Below are 19,174 nucleotides of genomic sequence, written 5' to 3' on the forward strand. Positions count from 1 at the left end.
AAGCGATGCTGGATGTGCGTCAGAAAAACCGTGACCCCGACGATCGTCTCATGTAAAGCACCCTTTAGAGATACACAACTTTGAGCATATTTTACATACTGCCGGGTGATTTTAAAATGCGCAGCGGGTCAATTCAGTCTGCATGTGTTTACATATTTTATTCATTGCATTATTCGAGGTTAAATTCAAGGTAAATTCAATTTCGGTCCGTATGTAATACACACAGATTTTAATGCTGCTTGCTATGGACAAAATCCTTTTGATACTTGTTTAATTTTCACTTGTAAACAGTAAAGGTTCCCCATTCATGACAGCAAGCGGAGATCTTGGAAAATTGGGAAAACAATTTTTGCATTTATTATATATAAATGTTTATATGAGAGATTTTGAAGAAAAAAAAGTCCACTGGTCCTACAGCATCTCATGATTCACCAGACGATTGCATCTAATCAATGGCCTCAGCAGCCACTTGTCACGCGCAAACTTCTTTCATCTCCATGTGCTTTCCTCCTCATCTGTAGCCTGTTTTCTTAGCTTTCTCTTCTTTCCATAAGACTTTAGATACTTTCCTCTTTCCAATGCAGATCTGTGTACAATCCTCCTCTTAGCTATTCTCCCTAAAACTGAGAAAAGGGAGTGCTGACTGATTGTTACAGATGACTCTGCTAGCTAAAGGATGTACAGAAACTTTAAAGGGAATCTGTCAACGGGTTTTTGCTTCCTAATCTAAGAGCAGCATGATGTAGTGGCAGAGATCCTGATCCCGCGATGTGTCACTTACTGGGCTACTTAGTGTAGTTTTGATAACATGATTGTTTAATCAGCAGTAGATTATCATTAGCAGGACTACTTGGTGTGTTGCCAGGTAGTCCAACATATTCATGAGCTCTGTATAACTGCTAGATCTACAGCAGAGAAGACATTGATTTTATCAAAACAACCGTATACAGCTCAGTAAGTGACACATCGTCGGAATCAGGGTCTCTGTCTCTACATTATGCTGCTCTCAGATGGAGGAGAAAAAAACCTGGTGAAAGATTCCCTTTTAAAGCAAAAGGTTAAAAAACAAAAATTAAAATTGCTTAAAGGGAACATGTCATCTTATTCTTACTGGCTGAAGCCCATCCTGTATGAATCAGACAATGGCTACATTATAAGGCCAGGGCCACACGGGGACTAATGCGATCCTCACATGATACTTAGCTCACGCTGGCAGTACAGCAGAGCCGAGTGTCACTACGACTGAGGTCCGACCGTGCGATCAGACCTCAGCTGCGGGGGCCGGGCCGGCACTGAGGAGGGCCGAGCCCAGTGCTGAAAAGGGGAGGGATTTATCTCCCTCTCTCCTCCATTGCCGCCTATTGTCATTCTTGCTTGCACTCGCGGTACACCGGTGTATCGCGAGTGCAGTACGATCTTTCTCTCACCCCATACACTTGAATGAGTGTGAGGGAAAGAGTCTCGCATTACAGTTGCAGCATGCTGCGATTGTTTTCTCGGTCTGATTGGGGCTGACAAAATAATTGCTCATGTGCGCTGACACACAGGCTAATATTGGTCCGAGTGGAATGCGATGTTTTATCTCATTCTACTCTGTCCGATTTTCATGCCGTGTGGCTTAGGCCTTACAGTCGTGTCTCCGGTGGCTTCTTCCTTCCTCAATCACTTTGCTACACACATAAGAAGAGAGACACAAAAAAATTGAACAAGGGCACATCTCGTATCAATATCTATGCCATTCCATAAGGCTCAGAGGAAAACAAAAAACGAAAAAACGGAGTATTCAAGGGCTGAATATATAAAATATCAATCTTTATTGAATATAAATATTAAAAAGGTTTTTTTCAGTTTATTACAGTTAAATAATGGTGCTAGTGAGAAACAAAGGTGAAGACCCACATGTTGATGGGGAGCAGAGGCAGAAACCACCATAAAAGAGGGAAATAGTCTGAAAGGGAACCAAATAAGTAAGGGGATAGTCATAAGTGGCTGGCAGCTGAGGTGCCCCTATCATCAGCATAGTATATGTATAATAACATAGGCCAAATCAGCCTCCCACAGTCAAAACAAGGCAGAGGCACCAAAACAGCCAGTCACATAATATGAAGTAAATAAAAGTCCCAGGACTTACACATAATAATGGAGGTGGTCACCAGAGCATCCCACACCAGCAAAAATGCCCTCCTACGCGCGTTTCGCAACACGAGTTGTTTGTAGCTTCACCTTCCCTGAAAAAGCTACCAACAACTCGTGTTGCGAAACGCGCGTAGGAGGGCATTTTTGCTGGTGTGGGATGCTCTGGTGACCACCTCCATTACTATGTGTAAGTCCTGGGACTTTTATTTACTTCATATTATGTGACTGGCTGTTTTGGTGCCTCTGCCTTGTTTTGACTGTGGGAGGCTGATTTGGCCTATGTTATTATACATATACTATGCTGATGATAGGGGTACCTCACCTGCCAGCCACTTATGATTATCCCCTTACTTATTTGGTTCCCTTTCAGACTATTTCCCTCTTTTATGGTGGTTTCTGCCTCTGCTCCCCATCAACATGTGGGTCTTCACATTTGTTTCTCACTAGCACCATTATATAACTGTAATAAACTGAAAAAAAACTTTTAATATTTATATTCAATAAAGATTGATATTTTATATATTCAGCCCTTGAATACTCCGTTTTTTTTCGTTTTTTGTTTTCCTCTGACACATAAGAAGAGACCTGTCAATCATGTCTAGTGGAGGAAGAAGAAGCCACCGGGGCCAGCCTTGGAGTAGTCAGCCGAAATGCATAGTCCCCGTCAGAGTTTCAAACATGATTTATACTGACTGGTTCGGACAGCATGAAACAGATGACCGGTTCCCTTTAACATTGCATTTAGGAAGCAAATGAACAATAAAATAAAATTCCTGTCTGCCTTTAAAGGGAATCTGTCAGCAGGTTTTTGCTACCTCATCTGAGAGCAGCATGAGTCAGGAAGACATTCTGAATCTAACGATGTATCACTTAGATTACTGGCTATAGCCGTTCTGAGACCATCTGAATTTTTAGCTTTAGTTATGCAGCAGAGTCGAGAGGGCTGTCCCTGCCCACACCAGGCACTGTATAAAGATTGACACCTCACTGTCAATGTGCAATCACAAGTGGGGGTGTGGCGAACAACATGACAGCTACCCACAGCAATAAGGGTCTGGCTGCTAAAACAGACATAGCAAATAAACAAAAGATTGGACAATGACAACACAGGCATGCCTGAACTTTTTGTGTTAACCCTTGCAGCATGCTGGCTTCAGCTTTTATAGCAAAAACCTGCTGACCGATTCCCTTTAACTATGAATCAAGAAAAACCTCTCGTCTAGTGCAAATGTGCGACAGCGGTCAGTAAGTTTTTTACGTTTTGGGCACATTATTTGCAGACAAAGTATTTTACATGTCATTGAAATGCAGATCTATTTGCTTAGTTTCCAGCTGTCTGAACGTATTTGTCACATAGTCCTAAAACTCATACAGTACAATGCTGGCCTGGCACATATATATGCCCGTAATCCACTCACCATGGCGGTGGCCCAGTTACAGGGCAGTAATATTTGCTAAAAGTGTTTTTGTTGAGGTTTGTATAAAGCTGGGGGAAAAGAGCTCATCCGTGGACCAAAGTGCTTTTTTTTCCCCTCTAACATTCCGTTAACCCTCTACCACATCAGTTGCCAGAAACCCCCCACACGCACGCACGTACGCACACACACACACACACACACACATTACTTGGATCGAGGGATTGGGGTTTAGGAAGGGGTTAAATTATAAGGAGTGGAAGAAGGGGATTTGAAAAGCATTGGGGGTGTAGTTGTAGAAGAGGTGGGGCTAACGGGGGTGTGCTGTAAGGGAATGTCTGTTGGGAAGGCAGCCGTTTTAGGCACAGAGAGGAAGCATATACAGTATATACCCCAAAGTGATTCTTGCAATGTCCACAAATAAATGTGCATGGCTTTTAAAGGGAATATTTCAGCAGGATTTTGCTACTTCATCAGAGAGCAGCATGGTGTAGGCAAAGAGACCCTGAATCCAATGAACAATCATTTGATTACTGGGTGCAGCTGTTCTGATAGTATTTTTTTGTTTTAGCAATGCAGCAGAAATGAGAAAGCTGCTGTCGCCCACACCAGGCTCTCTATATACAATGTCTATAGACAGTGAGCTGCTAATCAAAGCAGGGAGATGCAGGACTAGCTGACATAATCCAACTTTGATAATCTCATGAAGTTAAAACAAACGTTGCAGATGAACAGCACAGTCCTTGATGAGAGAAGCTGAACTCTGCGTGTTAACCATTACAGCATGCTGTCTTCAGATTACATAGCAAAAACCTGCTGACAGATTTCCTTTTAAATTGCAAAGATGGTCTAAAATCGAAGGTGCTTGAGAGATTTGCAGAGGCAAAATCAACAAGACTCCTGGAGCGCTTCTTAAAAATTAGCATGGTCCTAGAAGTCCATAGTCTCTGAAAGTTCCCCAAGCCTAAGATTTACTGAATCCCAGATATTGTTGGTCATAACGCATTGGCTAGCACTTGTTTACAGCTAATGGATTTTTTTTCTTTTTCTTTTCCTTTTTGGTTACAGCTGAAACGTGTCCGCGAGACAGAAACACAGCTGAAGCCTTTGGTTGAAAAGAATAAAAGGATGTCCAAAAAGCACGAGGACACTTTACAGACGATACAGCGGATGGAAGAAAAAATCAAGGCCTTATCGAGGGAGAACGCAGAAATGGTAAAAAAAAAAAAAAAATAATAATCACCGATCAGTGGGAGGAAGATATGGCCTATATTCATAATATACTAATATTGGTCCAAGTCTGGACCAATAGAAATATCTGTATTTCTTACCCATAAATTCACATATACCGTATTTTTCGCTTTATAAGACGCACCTGATTATAAGACGCACCCACAAATTTGGTGAAGGAATAGAGAAATTTTTTTTAATGTTAAATGGGGTCGGTCTTATGCCAGTGTCTGTCTAACAAATCATATACGGTATATGTCCTTCATAGCCCCCCCATCCTAAAATTAGCCCCCTTAATCTGGATATGGCTCCCTTATATTGAATATAGCCCTCTTGTGCTGGCACACGTCCCCCAGTGATGTCACATGTCCCCCATTGTTGGCACACGTCGCCTACAGTTGGCACAGGTCTCCTATAGATAGCACACGTCCCCCTGTGCTGCCCATGGCCCCCTATGGATGGCACACGGCCCCCTATGGATGGCACACGTCCCCCTGTGCTACCCATGGCCCCCTATGGATGGCACACGGCACCCTGTGTTTGATATGGCCCCCATGCTGCTGCCCATAGTAAAATAAAATACTCTTTACTTATCTTCACCAGCACTGTCCTCCCGGTGTCTCCCTCTGTGCTGCTGAGCTCCTGCACTTCCTGGTTCTCTGTGCTGGTCATGTGATCGGCACAGTAGAGTTACATCATCTCTGTGTGCCTTGTCACAGTGGCAGCAGGGCGACCGGGGAGACACGCTGGAGGAGTTAAGTAAATAGGTTATTTTACTATGGGCAGCAGCATAGGGGCCATGTCTAACACAAGGGGGGGGCATATGTCATCAAAGGGGGGCGCAGGCACATATAATATGCGCCGCTCCCCCAGCCCATTACCGTGGTGTGGTTTCAGCACCACGTTGATGTACAGCGGCAGTATATATTATGAGCTGGAGCAGGAGATCTCTCGCTGCCTCCTGCAGCCTTCACCAGCCTCCACCAGCTTGCCTCAGCCTCCAGCACCGCTACAGAGCTGCCTCCACCCCCCCTGGGCCCTGCAGTATATAATTCGTATATTCGGATTATAAGACGCACCCCCTACTTTCCCCCAAACTTTGGGGGGACAAAAGTGCGTCTTATAAAGCGAAAAATATGGTACATAAACCCTCAAGTTAGAAACCGGCCTTGTGGGACTTAAAGGGTTAGTTTGGATTTATATATTCATCTTTTTTCGGTTTGCGTAACCTGGCCACGGGTCTCCAGACCCATCTCAGGAGGAGCCTCATATAAGCTTGAGGATATTGATTTCAAGTCAGAAGACCCGCAGCCGGTCCATACTCGGACTGTGAAAGTCAGTATCATAAACTGGCCTTTTTAACGTTTTATAAAGTGAGAGCATTTTGCTAGTATATGCTACTATTTTATGACCATGGGGATCCAACCTATCCTGAGGATAAGGCCACAAGCTCATGGTTATCAGAACTCAAAAGGGGATTTCCCGCAAAATCAGCCCCGTAGTCTCTCCATTCTCAGGATTGGCAGCGACACAGATATCCCACCCACTCATCAAAATATAGTGTTAAGTATTCCTTCCATGCTAACATTTTCTAATCTGGAAATAACTCTTAATCTGCATTATAGAAAATATACACAAAACTGTATGTGTCTAAGAAGAGTTTAGAAGGCTGTAATGTTATGACCCAAAATTCTGAATTCCCCATTGACCAAAATTAGATTAGAATCTGATTATCAAATATTTCTTTTTCACTTTTTGTTTTTGTACACTAAAGATAAGGTTGATAGATTATGTTTCGGATTAAGATACTGTGAGTGTGTGCTAGGAGAGAGGAGGAGAGAGCTACTACATCTAGTTAACATGGCTCTTTATTTTTCTGTGAGTGAGGACATTTTTATATTTTGTATCCTTTTTATAAATGGTGATAGGTTACCTTTACATTTTCTACTGATGAAAACAGTCAAATGTTTTTGTGTAATATAAACAAAAACCAACACCTTTTAAGTACTGTTTACCACAGTCCATCAATCTGTATATAAGCCTCTAACTCCCCTGCATATCCCCAAAAAAATAATCTGAGTCTCCTGTGCTGTATCCTAATCAGCATGGTCTGATCTGATAGGCATCGCTGGTCTATGCTCTCTTCCTCCTATAGAATTGAGGTCCACCTTTCTTAATGTGGATGACGCATCCTAAATCATCCACAGATTGCTGCTAATCGTGTGCCTGCGCAGGCGCATTTTGCTTTGCCTTACAAACGGCATATGCCAGTGCTGACTTCACTTCCGGTTAATAGGCGCCGGTGTATTAGAGGACTTTGCTTTCCCCCTAGTAGGACAGGGAAAAGAGCACCTGGGCAGACCTGCACTTTAACTGCACAGGCACAAGATTTGCAGCGATTTTTTTAAAGACATAGGACGCGTTATCCATGTCAATCAAGGCAGGAAGACGGCGATTCTGCCCATAAAGGAGGCACACACCAGCAACGGCCTATTGGACCGGAGTGTGCTGATTAGCATATGGCACATGAGACCTACAAAAAGTATTTTTTGGGGCATGCAGGGGGAGTTAGTGGCTTATTACAGATTTTTGGACTGTGGTACAAGAGTTGTTATAGCTGGTGGCTTTTTGTTTATATCGGGCGTTCCCTTTAACTTGTATTGATCCTATGGATAGGTTGCTGGGTTGATTTGATCTAATAATGGGTTTCTGCTTCCTTTACAGAAGGAGAAGTTTCCCACTGTCGGCGCCTTAAAGCGCCATTCATCTCTGGATGATCTGAGTAATGCTCAGGAACAAGAGATTGAATTCTTACGACTTCAAGTCATGGAGCAGCAGCAGATCATCGACGACATCACCGTGGTAATATACTGCAATTTAATCAAATTTAAAGGAGTCCTTTAATTTAGAGAAACATTTTAAGTGTATATGGTCAAAATTTGGGAACCCCTTTCTACCAGCAACTTAAGTTCTGGCAGACCTAAACAGGTTGTCCCATACTTTTACATTGATGGCCTATCCTTAGGATACGCCATCAATGTCTGATCGGTCGGGATCCAACACCCTGCACCCTCGCCATCAAGCTGTCCTCAGTCCCGGTGGCAGTAGCAGGCAGACAGAAATGCGGACTTCTGGAGCTACTCTGTCTTGTGATAGTCCGCCTCCCATTCTAATCAGCAGGATGTGCAGTACCCAGCAGAGCCCCAATCGGAAGACTGAGCAGCTCTAGAACTGAGCTTCCTTCTGCCGGAACCAAAAACAGCTGATCGGTGTGGGTGCTGGGTGTAGGATCCTGGCCGATCAGATATTGATGACCTATCCTAAGGATATGCCATCAATGTAAAAGTAGTGGACAACCCCTTTAAGCCAACCATGAATTACAAGTATATCTATTTGTAGTCAGTAGCCAACTGCAAGGGAAATATCTGGCTGCTTGTAAAATGCAGAGACTGTCAGGATTTGGACCTGTGAGGCATCATTCTGGAAGGGATTTTCTGACTTTGTAAACCCTAATGTAAGCCATGGTTTTAGGACCAAGACTGTTCCATCTCTCCTATTGGATGTACGCTAAGAGTTCTGGCTGTCCCAGTAAATTATGGACCGAATTAACCATATACCTTGTTCCTGGATTTGTTTCCTGCTTCAACAATTTCTTGTAGTATAATACGTACAAAGAGTTACCCAGGAGACGCTCAAGAGGGAAAAATCTGTAATTTTGCTAATTTTTTGACCTGGCATTTTATTAGGGGTTTCAGTCTCCGTGCAGTACATGATAGGCCATTATTATACACACAGTGAGTAATTCAGGAGTCTTGTGGACTGATCTTTATAGCACAAGAAAGTAATATGCTAATTTTATAGGAATTAATTATATATCACCGTAATGGTATAGTCGGCATTCTCCTGGGTGCTGGTCTGGTCTGCAGTGACCGTCTGAAGAACAAGTATTATTTAATATGTGATCATTATAAATCAGAAATCGGCCTAAAATCTCCAGTAATTATAAATAGTCTTAGGTGGATATCTCCGGCTGTAGGTCTCACGAGGGAACCACGACAGATAGGAGTCTCTCCTATTTCTGGTGTCGGGAGATCACAGTGCAGGGTTTCATACACTCTTGCTCAGGTTAAGGGTACTTTCACACCTCCGGTTTTTCTTCTGCGGCACAATCCGGCACTTTGCAGGAAAATCGCAACCGTTTTTTTTTGCTGCCGGTTGCGATTTTCCTGCATAGACTTTAATTAGTGCCGCATTGTGCCGCATGGCCTTGCGTTCCATCCGGTTTTTGCCGCATGCGGCAGATTTAGCCGATGCGGCGGCCGGATGGAACGTTGCCTGGCACGTTTTTTCGTGCGGCAAAAAAAACCGCATCGCGCCGCATTCGGCCGATGCGGCGCATCTCTCAATGCATGCCTATGGCGGCCGGATGCGGCGCGATGCGGCAAATACCGCATTCGGCCGCCGCATGCGGTTTTTGCCACTGCGCATGCTCAGTAGCATGCCGCAAGCGGCAAAAACCGGGCGGGCCGCAAAGGAAAAACTTATGCAAAGGATGCGGTGTTTTCACCGCATCCGTTGCATAGCTTGCACAGCCGGATTGAGCCGCAGGGCTCAAGCCGGATGTGTGAAAGTAGCCTTATACTGCTGGCTGTGCAGATTCTCCTTTATCCAGCACTGCTAGGGTTAAGTAGATCCTCTGGTCTCCTGAACTCTGAATGAAAGCTATAGCCAGCTGTTCTCTATTGCTAATTAGCTCTGCTATCAAGACTTCCCTCCTAGCTCAGGTAATCGCTGATGATATTTTCTGCCTTACTTGCCTCTAGAGGGAACCTGTGAGCTGTGGACCAGGAAGGCATTCGCAAAACATTTGCTGTATAAAAGTTGTGTAGTTTTCCCTTCCTTAGTCCTCTTTGGGTTCTTCCCTCTGGTCAATACCTCTTGTTTTTGGAGTGCTTTGTATGATTGCTGTTTATTGCCCTTGGCTGTCTAATCCTCTCAGTGGCTTTAACCTAGCGCAGAACCAGCGTTCCCGCTGCCCTGTGCACTATACAGGGCTCAGTCCAGGGAAAGACAGAGATAGGCATGTCATCGGCGATGGGGTAAAAGAACCCGTATAGGGATATTAGGGAGTGCAGAGATCAGTCTCAAGTGAGTTTAGGTGGTGACCCTGCATCCCTTTCGATAGCGCAAGGGCCCACCGTTGTAACGTGCACCCTGTGTGTAGCAGCACTAGCCGGGGCTTCTTTTGTACCTGGCAGAACCCTGGTCGTCACTGCGTGCCAATAGGTCTGGTAACTACATGTTTTCTATTACCTTCCCCCCCCCACAAAGATATATAAGGCTATATCACCTCAGACAGAAGCCACATACTGTATATCCATCCACAATTTTGATCAAGATGCCAGAAAACTATAGATAAAAATCTGAGGCACAGAAGCGGCTACAGACTGTGCTATATGCAGCAGCATGTGTGGTGCCCCTGAGCTTCAGGCGCCACAGAGTATTACACCACTTTTTAGGGGTAATATCTATCCCGGGTCAGGAGGGGGTTAACCTGCCGGTACCTTCACGAAACGCACATATTCAACACCAAGGTGCTTTCCCACAGGGGAGTGGATTAGGGCAGACAGGATAGTTAGCCATCACGAAGCATGGGACTTTCCCAGTCGCTAGGACAACCACCGGGGGCGGGCACCACATGGGGTAGAAGTAGGCGCAACCATCACACTTAGAGCAGACCTTCCCTGGCACAGCTTGGGATAACATCTGGCACTGACAACTGGAGTTAGTGTTTCTCTTTTTCTCTTCGTGGGGCCCGTGGCTTGGAGCAGGAGGCTCGGCCCGGGTTCCGGATAGCAACCGAGGGACACTTCACTAAAAGTCTTCCATGGGCACCGGCGGTGACCGCCAACTGTCCAGGATTGGGTGGAGCCCATTGTGGCAGAGATCGGTACTCTGGGGCAGTGCCTGAACTACTTGTGAGTAAAAGACCTTGAACCGCAGCCCCTGCCTCTGCCTCTCCTTTACCAGTGCCCAGCGCTGCAGCGCCAACAGGGACTACCACCACCCCTGTCCTTCCTCCATCATCCTCCCCGGGGATATCCCGCTCCGCCTGTGGGGAGCGACACCATCCCGGCTGCGACCCTCACCATCAGCCCCGGAGAGCAGCACCCGCAGTGGCGGCCCCCATCTCTTGCCGCGTACCACAGGTGGCGTCATGATCTCTAAAGACTTTCCTCACAGTCACCCCCATCCTCAAACTACCACCTCCATCCTTCCTACCACCCTCCACCCTCCTTTCTGTATGCCTCGGGGCAACGGAACCGGGCCAGGCCATCCCGTGACGACGCAGAGAATCTGCATCCCCGGCCCGGCTACAAGTGGGTTAAAACACCTGCCCTGTGGGGCACTACACATGCATATCACAGGCATTGTGCAAGCTCCATTATGCAGCAGGAAGGGTCAGCAGTGACATCAGGTGTTGTAAAATTACATTGGAAACTGGACTTATCACTGACTTTTTCCTTCAAGGTGAAAGAATGATACCCATCATGTCTTCACACGGTCATTTATTTCTCAGTATGCCAGTATATTACACATCCATATTACTTTGCTATGTTTCTGTCTTTAGGAAAAAGAACGGATGCTGCGTTTCAAAAAGCCGAAAAGAAAAAGCTTAAAGCACCCAAAGGTATTTTTCCTAATTGTGTGAAATACACAATAAGTTATCAACTTCATTTTTTTTTTTTGTACCCTACAATTCTTGCTGAGAGCCACCCTCCATCTATACCGAGCATGTGCGTTTCCACTCAGTGTATACCGAGCATGTGCGTTTCCACTCGGTGTATACCGAGCATGTGCGTTTCCACTGGGTGTATACCGAGCATGTGCGTTTCCACTGGGTGTATACCGAGCATGTGCGTTTCCACTGGGTGTATACCGAGCATGTGCGTTTCCACTGGGTGTATACCGAGCATGTGCGTTTCCACTGGGTGTATACCGAGCATGTGCGTTTCCACTCGGTGTATACCGAGCATGTGCGTTTCCACTCGGTGTATACCGAGCATGTGCGTTTCCACTCGGTGTATACCGAGCATGTGCGTTTCCACTCGGTGTATACCGAGCATGTGCGTTTCCACTCGGTCTATACCGAGCATGTGCGTTTCCACTCGGTCTATACCGAGCATGTGCGTTTCCACTTATTGATGATATTGGTTACAATAAAATTATAAGATCTGATCGCTTATCTGTAGATCATTGTATAAGAAATAGACCATTGTGGTAAATGATTGTCTTCAATGTCACCTCCTCCTGGATTTGTCTTCTGCTGGACCTTTCAAACCTAATGGACCTCAGATGATCTACAACTTCTCTGATGGGACAGTGCAACCCTATTTGACATTCTGCATCATTGAACTATCTTTCATTACATTAGTATAGTGCGATTTCTTTAAAATACCAGTGTTGTCCTGATGGTGGTGCTATCCCTTTATTATATGAAACAACTGTCCATAATCAACGGACTTAAAAATCACAGTGAACATTTTCTGAGACCACCAGACAAATCTGGAGAAAACATTTTGGTAGGGAAGGAGTCAGAATAGATGCTCTTTTTGAAGATAGTGTCATGTAAATGTTTGGGCACATTTTGTCAAAATTACTGTTATTGTGAACTGTTAAGCAAGTTGAAGATGGGGGGGAAAAAACCTCCAAATGGCATAAAGTTAAAGATGACATAACCTTTTATTTTAGGCCTCAAAAATATATATTTTCATCTTTTACATTTTAAAATGTACAAAAAAGTAAATGGGCCGATGCAAAAATGTTGGAGATTTGTGTGCTCGGATAACTTTGACCAAGGTTCCAAAGCTTATTTAGCCTGTTAGGGTTATGGGTTGTTGACTATCATCGTTGGCAAAGGTGAGGTGAGGCAAATTTCATAACTTTATAAATATCCAGCCTTCTCTAACCTTGTGCCAAAAAACAGTAGCAATGGATTCTTCTAAGCAGCTGCCTAGCACTCTGAAAATGGTGGAGGCCCACAAAGCAGGAGAAGGATATAAGAAGATATCAAAGCATTTTCAAGTTGCCCTTATCTCAGTTGAAAATGTCATTAAAAAATGGCAGCTAACGGGAACAGTGGAGGTTAAGATAAGGTCTGAAAGACAGAGCAAAATGTCTTAGAGCTACTCGTAGGCTTGCTAGAGGCAAATCAGAACCTCTGCTTGACTGCAAAAGACCTTCTGGAAGATTTAGCAGACTCTAGAGTTGTTGTGCACTGTTCTACTGTTCAGAGACATCTGCACAAATATGGATTTCATGAAAAAGTCATCAGAAGTATTGACAGGCTCACCTGGACTGTAAAAGTCTAGATCCGTGCGGTTTCACAAGTACCTGTGCACTGACCCCGGGCCCGGAGTTCTCAGGGAACTATGAGTAATTATCCGGATCGTACAACTTGGGTAATTAAAAAAATAAATAAAAGAAAATAGGGAAAAGCAGGCATGTTATACTTACCAAGTCTCCCGAGTGGCTGTTAAACTACTTCTGGGGCCGCTTATGCTACTTCCGGGACCGCTAATTATCCTTCATACATACGCACTGCTTCCTGCGCCCACCGGCAATCGCAGCATCTGTGATTGGTTGCAGTCAGTCCGTGCCCCCATCCAGTGTGACAGCGTGTCTTAACTGCTTTCAATTACACTTGCTATGTGTGTCCCTAGCATAGTGTAAAAATAAATAAATAAAATTGCCATAGGGTCCCCCCCATATTACTGCAGGAGTATAGTGTATACATTTCAGCACCAAATCTGCATCCCTGGGCAAAAAAACGCGGGTCACTGAGTTAAATTAAGCATCTCGAGGTCAAGTTACATGCGATCAGCAATCAGCGGTGACATAACTCAAGTAAGTTGCGGACATAGCTGGAGGTTCCCACGGGCCTGCACCTGTGACTGTGGGAACCTCCAGCTGTGCCTGCAACTTACCTGAGTGAAATCACCACTGATCGCTTAGGCTCAGTTTCTGCCTGAAGCCCACAGCGGGTAGTCTTGTTCCATGGACATACTCTCGAACTTCAGATGTAGCAGAGCTAGAATCATTGTGGGACCTCGTGTGGATTATGTCGGACCTGCAGGGTTGTTTTTGGCATTAATAAAGTAGTGAAAGAGGGGTGTTTTTTGTTTTATTCCAAATAAGGGATTTTTTGTTTTGTTTGTGTTTATTTACTTTCCAATTAGTATTGCGGGGTCTCATAGGCACCACCCATTACTAATCTAGGGCTTAGTAGCAGTTATTAGCTGAGATTAACCCCTTATTACACCTATTGCCACCACATCAGGGCAATCGGGAAGAGCCAGTTAAAGTGCTGGGATTTTCGCACGCATCTAATAGATGCGACAATTCTGAACGGCTGCAGGCTATTTTTAGGCTGGGGGCCCCAATAAGCCTGGGTCTCCCCAGCCTGAGAATACCAGCTCACAGCTGTCTGGCTTCATCATGGCTGGTTATCAAAATTGCGGGGGGACTGCACTTAGTTTTTTTTAATTATATTTTTAAAGATTTAAAACCACAAAACAAAAAACAAACGCATGTAGTTCTTTTTATTTTGATACACTGATGCACAGCCAAGATAAGTGCATGGATGGGGGCTGCAGCCTGTAGCTGTAACACTTTGTGTTTAGTATCATAAGATGGGGGGACCCTTTTATTTATTTTTACTGTACGCTATAGACCTGCACATAGCGTCTGTGATTGGAAGTGTCAGACACGCTGTCACTCATCCTGGGGACCCGTCTAACAGCAACCAAACACAGATGCCTATGTGCAGGGAAAGCGGTGCATATGCAATGAAGGTAATGGGCGGCCCCGGATGCGAATGAGCGGCCACAGAAGCAGTTACAGCAGCGCCAGAGCCTCGGTAAGTACAGTTCACTAGCTTTATTATATTTCCTTCATTTTTTTGTATTTCATGAGTGCCGGATCTGGATCATTACCCAGTGTTCCCTGAAGATTCCGGGCCCGACACTCTGGTATTTGTGAAACCACGTGGATCCGTACTTGTACAGTCCGGGTCCGCCCATCACTATTAATTATGCTTCTGGAGAGAGCTCTAAGCACAATAATACACATTTGCTTTCACATCAAATAAATTTTAATGAAATTTCCATGCCTAATTTGTGTATATGTGCCAAGTTAGAATTACATGTATATAGCACGTCTATCCAGATTTTCTTAGCATTTTTTTTTAACACCTGCAGCATTTTCACTTTTAGGCCAGTTTCATCATTTACGGGCTTTTCTTTGTCGCTCCATCGGGAGACCCAGACAATTGGGTGTATAGCTATGCCTCCGGAGGCCACACAAAGTATTACACTAAAAGTGTAAAGCCCCTCCCCTTCTGCCTATACACCCCCCGTGCTCACGGGCTCCTCAGTTTTTATGCTTTGTGCGAAGGAGGCAGACATCCACGCATAGCTCCACAGCTTGGTCGGCAGCAGCTGCTGACCAGGTCGGATGGAAGAAAAGAGGGCCCATAACAGGGCCCCCAGCATGCTCCCTTCTCACCCCACTTTGTCGGCGGTGTTGTTAAGGTTGAGGTACCCATTGCGGGTACACAGGCAGGAGCCACATGCTGTTTTCCTTCCCCATCCCTTAGGGCTCTGGGTGAAGTGGGATCCAGGATCGGTCTCTAGGCACTGTGACCGTGCTCCCTCCGCAGCCCCTGGGAATCTGCAGGATAGGAGCTGAGTATCGTCAGGGACAAGGCCCTGCTACTATGAGGTACTCTGGGTCCCCGTGGGGACCGCGCATGGAGCGCTTGTGCCAGACACATTACAGCACTGCTGGGTGTGTTAGTGCGCCGGACATGCAGCGCCTGGGCCAGACACTTTCCAGCACTGCTGGGTGTGTTAGTGCGCCGGACATGGAGCGCTTGTGCCAGACACTTTCCAGCACGGCTGGGTGTGTTAGTGCGCCGGACATGGAGCGCTTGTGCCAGACACTTTCCAGCACTGCTGGGTGTGTTTGTGCGCCGGGGGACTACCGCGCGGCCGCGCTTATTGCCGGCCGCGCTTATAACTTTAGTCCCCGGCTTCTGCGGCCTAGTGTCGTTTATTCCCGCCCACAGGCCTGCCAGTCAGGGAAGGGACGGGACGCTGCACGGATCGTCAGCGGAGGGCTGGAGCATACATTAGTATCCTCCTCCCTCCTCACTCAGTACAGTGGGGCACTGGATTCCCGCACTTTTCTTGGGCACGCCCACGATCTCCTCCTCCTCACAGAACGCCGACAGCCATTCCTGTCAGCGATTCAGACGCTGGAGAGGAGAGACAACACAGGGAGACCCAGGCAGGGAATCCGGTGACCACACAACTGCTTGAGCGGTCGGTAAGCAGCACCTATGGTGCTGGCCCCACTGAGTACCGAAGTGTGTATATATATATATATAGGCTTATAGGCTATACATTGCACTGTACGGTCGCTCTGTTGATTTTTGGCTATATACCCTCCTGGTTGTTCTCAGAGGAGACAACATGTCATCTGCAAAAAGCAAGGGTGCCAAAGCACAGGCGTACTTTGCAACTTGTACCTCATGTACAGCTGTACTACCGGCAGGTTCCACTGACCCTCATTGTGTGCAATGCTCGGCCCCTGTGGCACTTACTCAGCCGGAGCCTCTGCGACTGGTGACCCAGGTGGATCCACCTGCTACCACTGTCCAGGTGACAGGGACGGAGTTTGCAGCCTTTGCTGACAAACTGTCTGAGACTATGGATAAATGGTCTGCTAAAATACTGGAAGCATTGCAGTCCAGACCGGTGATTCAGGCCCCGGGCTCTATCCAATCCTTGACCCCTGGTCCCCCTCAATTGGAACAGCAAAGTGCCCCTGGGGTATCCCATAGGTCCCAGGGTGAGGTCTCTGACACGGACCGCAGTCCCAGGCCGACCAAGCGGGGCCGCTGGCAAATTCCCTCCACCTCATCACACTGTTCAGGGTCCCAGCAGGGGGACTCTCTGGAGGATGAAGCGGAGGTATCAGATCAGGATTCTGATTCTGAAGCCGCTCTCAACCTAGATACGCCTGAAGGTGACGCAGTAGTGAATGACCTTATAGCGACCATCAATCAGGTGTTGGATATTTCTCCCCCAGCTCCTACAATTGAGGAGTCAGCTTCTCAGGAGAAATTCCGTTTCAGGTTTCCAAAGCGTACATTAAATTGTTTCTGGATCACTCTGACTTCAGAGAGGCAATCCAGAAAAACCGAGACTGTCCAGACAAGCGTTTTTCCAAGCGTCTTAAGGACACACGTTATCCCTTCCCCCCCCGAGGTTGTCAAGGGCTGGACTCAGTGTCCTAAGGTGGATCCTCCAATCTCCAGACTGGCGGCTAGATCCATAGTTGCAGTGGAAGATGGGGCTTCACTCAAAGATGCCACTGACAGACAGATGGAACTATGGTTGAAATCCATCTATGAAGCTATAGGCGCCTCTTTTGCCCCAGCATTCGCTGCCGTATGGGCACTCCAAGCTATCTCAGCTTGTCAGGCGCAGATTAATGCAGTAACACGTACATCTGCCCCGCAAGTGCTGTCCTTAACCAATCAGGCGTCGGCGTTTGCGTCCTACACCATTAATGCTATCCTAGACTCTGCGAGCCGTACGGCGGTGGCATCCGCCAACTCGGTGGTACTCCGCAGGGCCATGTGGCTACGTGAATGGAAGGCAGACTCTGCTTCCAAAAAGTTCTTAACCGGTTTGCCATTGGCTGGCGACCGCTTGTTTGGTGAGCGATTGGATGAAATCATTAAACAATCCAAGGGAAAGGATTCATCCTTACCCCAGTCCAAACCAAACAGACCTCAACCACGGAAGGTACAATCGAGGTTTCGGTCCTTTCGGACCGCGGGCAGATCTCAATTTTCCTCGTCCAAAAGGCCTCAGAAAGATCAGAGGAACTCCGATGCATGGCGGTCTAAGTCACGTCCTAAGAAGACCGCCGGAGGAACCGCTCCCAAAGCGGCCTCCTCATGACTTTCGGCCTCCTCAAACCGCATCCTCGGTCGGTGGCAGGCTCTCCTGCTTTTGCGACGCCTGGCTGCCACAAGTAAAAGACCGATGGGTGAGAGACATTCTATCTCACGGTTACAGGATAGAGTTCAACTCTCGTCCTCCGACTCGTTTCTTCAGAACATCTCCACCCCCCGACAGAGCCGAGGCTCTTATGCAGGCGGTGGGCACCCTGAAGGAGGAAGGAGTGGTGATCCCGGTTCCTCTTCAGCAACGGGGTCACGGTTTTTACTCCAACTTGTTCGTGGTGCCAAAAAAGGACGGATCCTTCCGTCCCGTTCTGGACCTAAAGCTGCTCAACAAGCATGTGAAAACCAGGCGGTTCCGGATGGAATCGCTCCGCTCCGTCATCGCCTCAATGTCCCAAGGAGATTTCCTGGCATCAATAGACATCAAAGATGCTTATCTCCACGTACCGATTGCACCAGAGCATCAGCGCTTCCTGCGCTTCTCCATAGGGGACGAACACCTTCAGTTCGTGGCACTACCTTTTGGCCTGGCGACAGCCCCACGGGTCTTCACCAAGGTCATGGCAACAGTGGTGGCAATCCTACACTCTCAGGGACACTCGGTGATCCCTTACTTAGACGATCTACTTGTCAAGGCACCCTCTCAAGGGGCATGCCAACACAGCCTGAACATTGCTCTGGAAACTCTCCAGACTTTCGGGTGGATCATCAATTTTCCAAAGTCAAATCTGACACCGGCCCAATCACTGACATATCTTGGCATGGAGTTTCATACTCTCTCAGCGATAGTGAAGCTTCCGCTGAACAAACAGCGTTCACTACAGAGAGGGGTGCAATCTCTCCTTCATGGTCAGTCACACCCCCTGAGGCGCCTCATGCACTTCCTAGGGAAGATGGTGGCGGCAATGGAGGCAGTTCCTTTTGCGCAGTTTCATCTGCGCCCACTTCAATGGGACATTCTCCGCAAATGGGACAGGAAGTCGACGTCCCTCGACAGGAACGTCTCCCTTTCTCGGGCAGCCAAAGCTTCCCTTCAGTGGTGGCTTCTTCCCACTTCTCTGTCGGAGGGGAAATCCTTCCTGCCCCCATCCTGGGCTGTGGTCACGACGGACGCGAGCCTGTCAGGGTGGGGAGCGGTCTTTCTCCACCACAGGGCTCAGGGGACTTGGACTCAGACAGAGTCCTCCCTTCAGATCAATGTTCTGGAGATAAGGGCAGTGTATCTTGCCCTAAAAGCGTTCCAGCCGTGGCTGGAAGGCAAACAGATCCGAATTCAGTCGGACAACTCCACAGCGGTGGCATACATCAACCACCAAGGCGGGACACGCAGTCGGCAAGCCTTCCAGGAAGTTCG

The 19,174-nt window shown here is 46.9% G+C and overlaps 1 protein-coding gene across 7 annotated transcripts in view; it reads left to right on the forward strand.

Moving 5' to 3' along the window:
- The window catches only part of JAKMIP1 (janus kinase and microtubule interacting protein 1), a 223,070-nt gene that overhangs the window by 107,948 nt on the left and 95,948 nt on the right, over nucleotides 1-19,174 (forward strand). For all 7 annotated transcript variants that reach the window (XM_075346871.1, XM_075346876.1, XM_075346870.1 and 4 more), the window contains 3 exons: nucleotides 4,620-4,766; nucleotides 7,506-7,643; nucleotides 11,413-11,472. In XM_075346871.1, coding sequence (XP_075202986.1) covers nucleotides 4,620-4,766; nucleotides 7,506-7,643; nucleotides 11,413-11,472 — 345 coding nt within the window. The remainder of the gene's footprint in view (nucleotides 1-4,619; nucleotides 4,767-7,505; nucleotides 7,644-11,412; nucleotides 11,473-19,174) is intronic.

The sequence above is a fragment of the Anomaloglossus baeobatrachus genome, chromosome 1 (assembly GCF_048569485.1).
Source record: "Anomaloglossus baeobatrachus isolate aAnoBae1 chromosome 1, aAnoBae1.hap1, whole genome shotgun sequence".
In the NCBI taxonomy this organism is placed as follows: Eukaryota; Metazoa; Chordata; class Amphibia; order Anura; family Aromobatidae; genus Anomaloglossus; species Anomaloglossus baeobatrachus.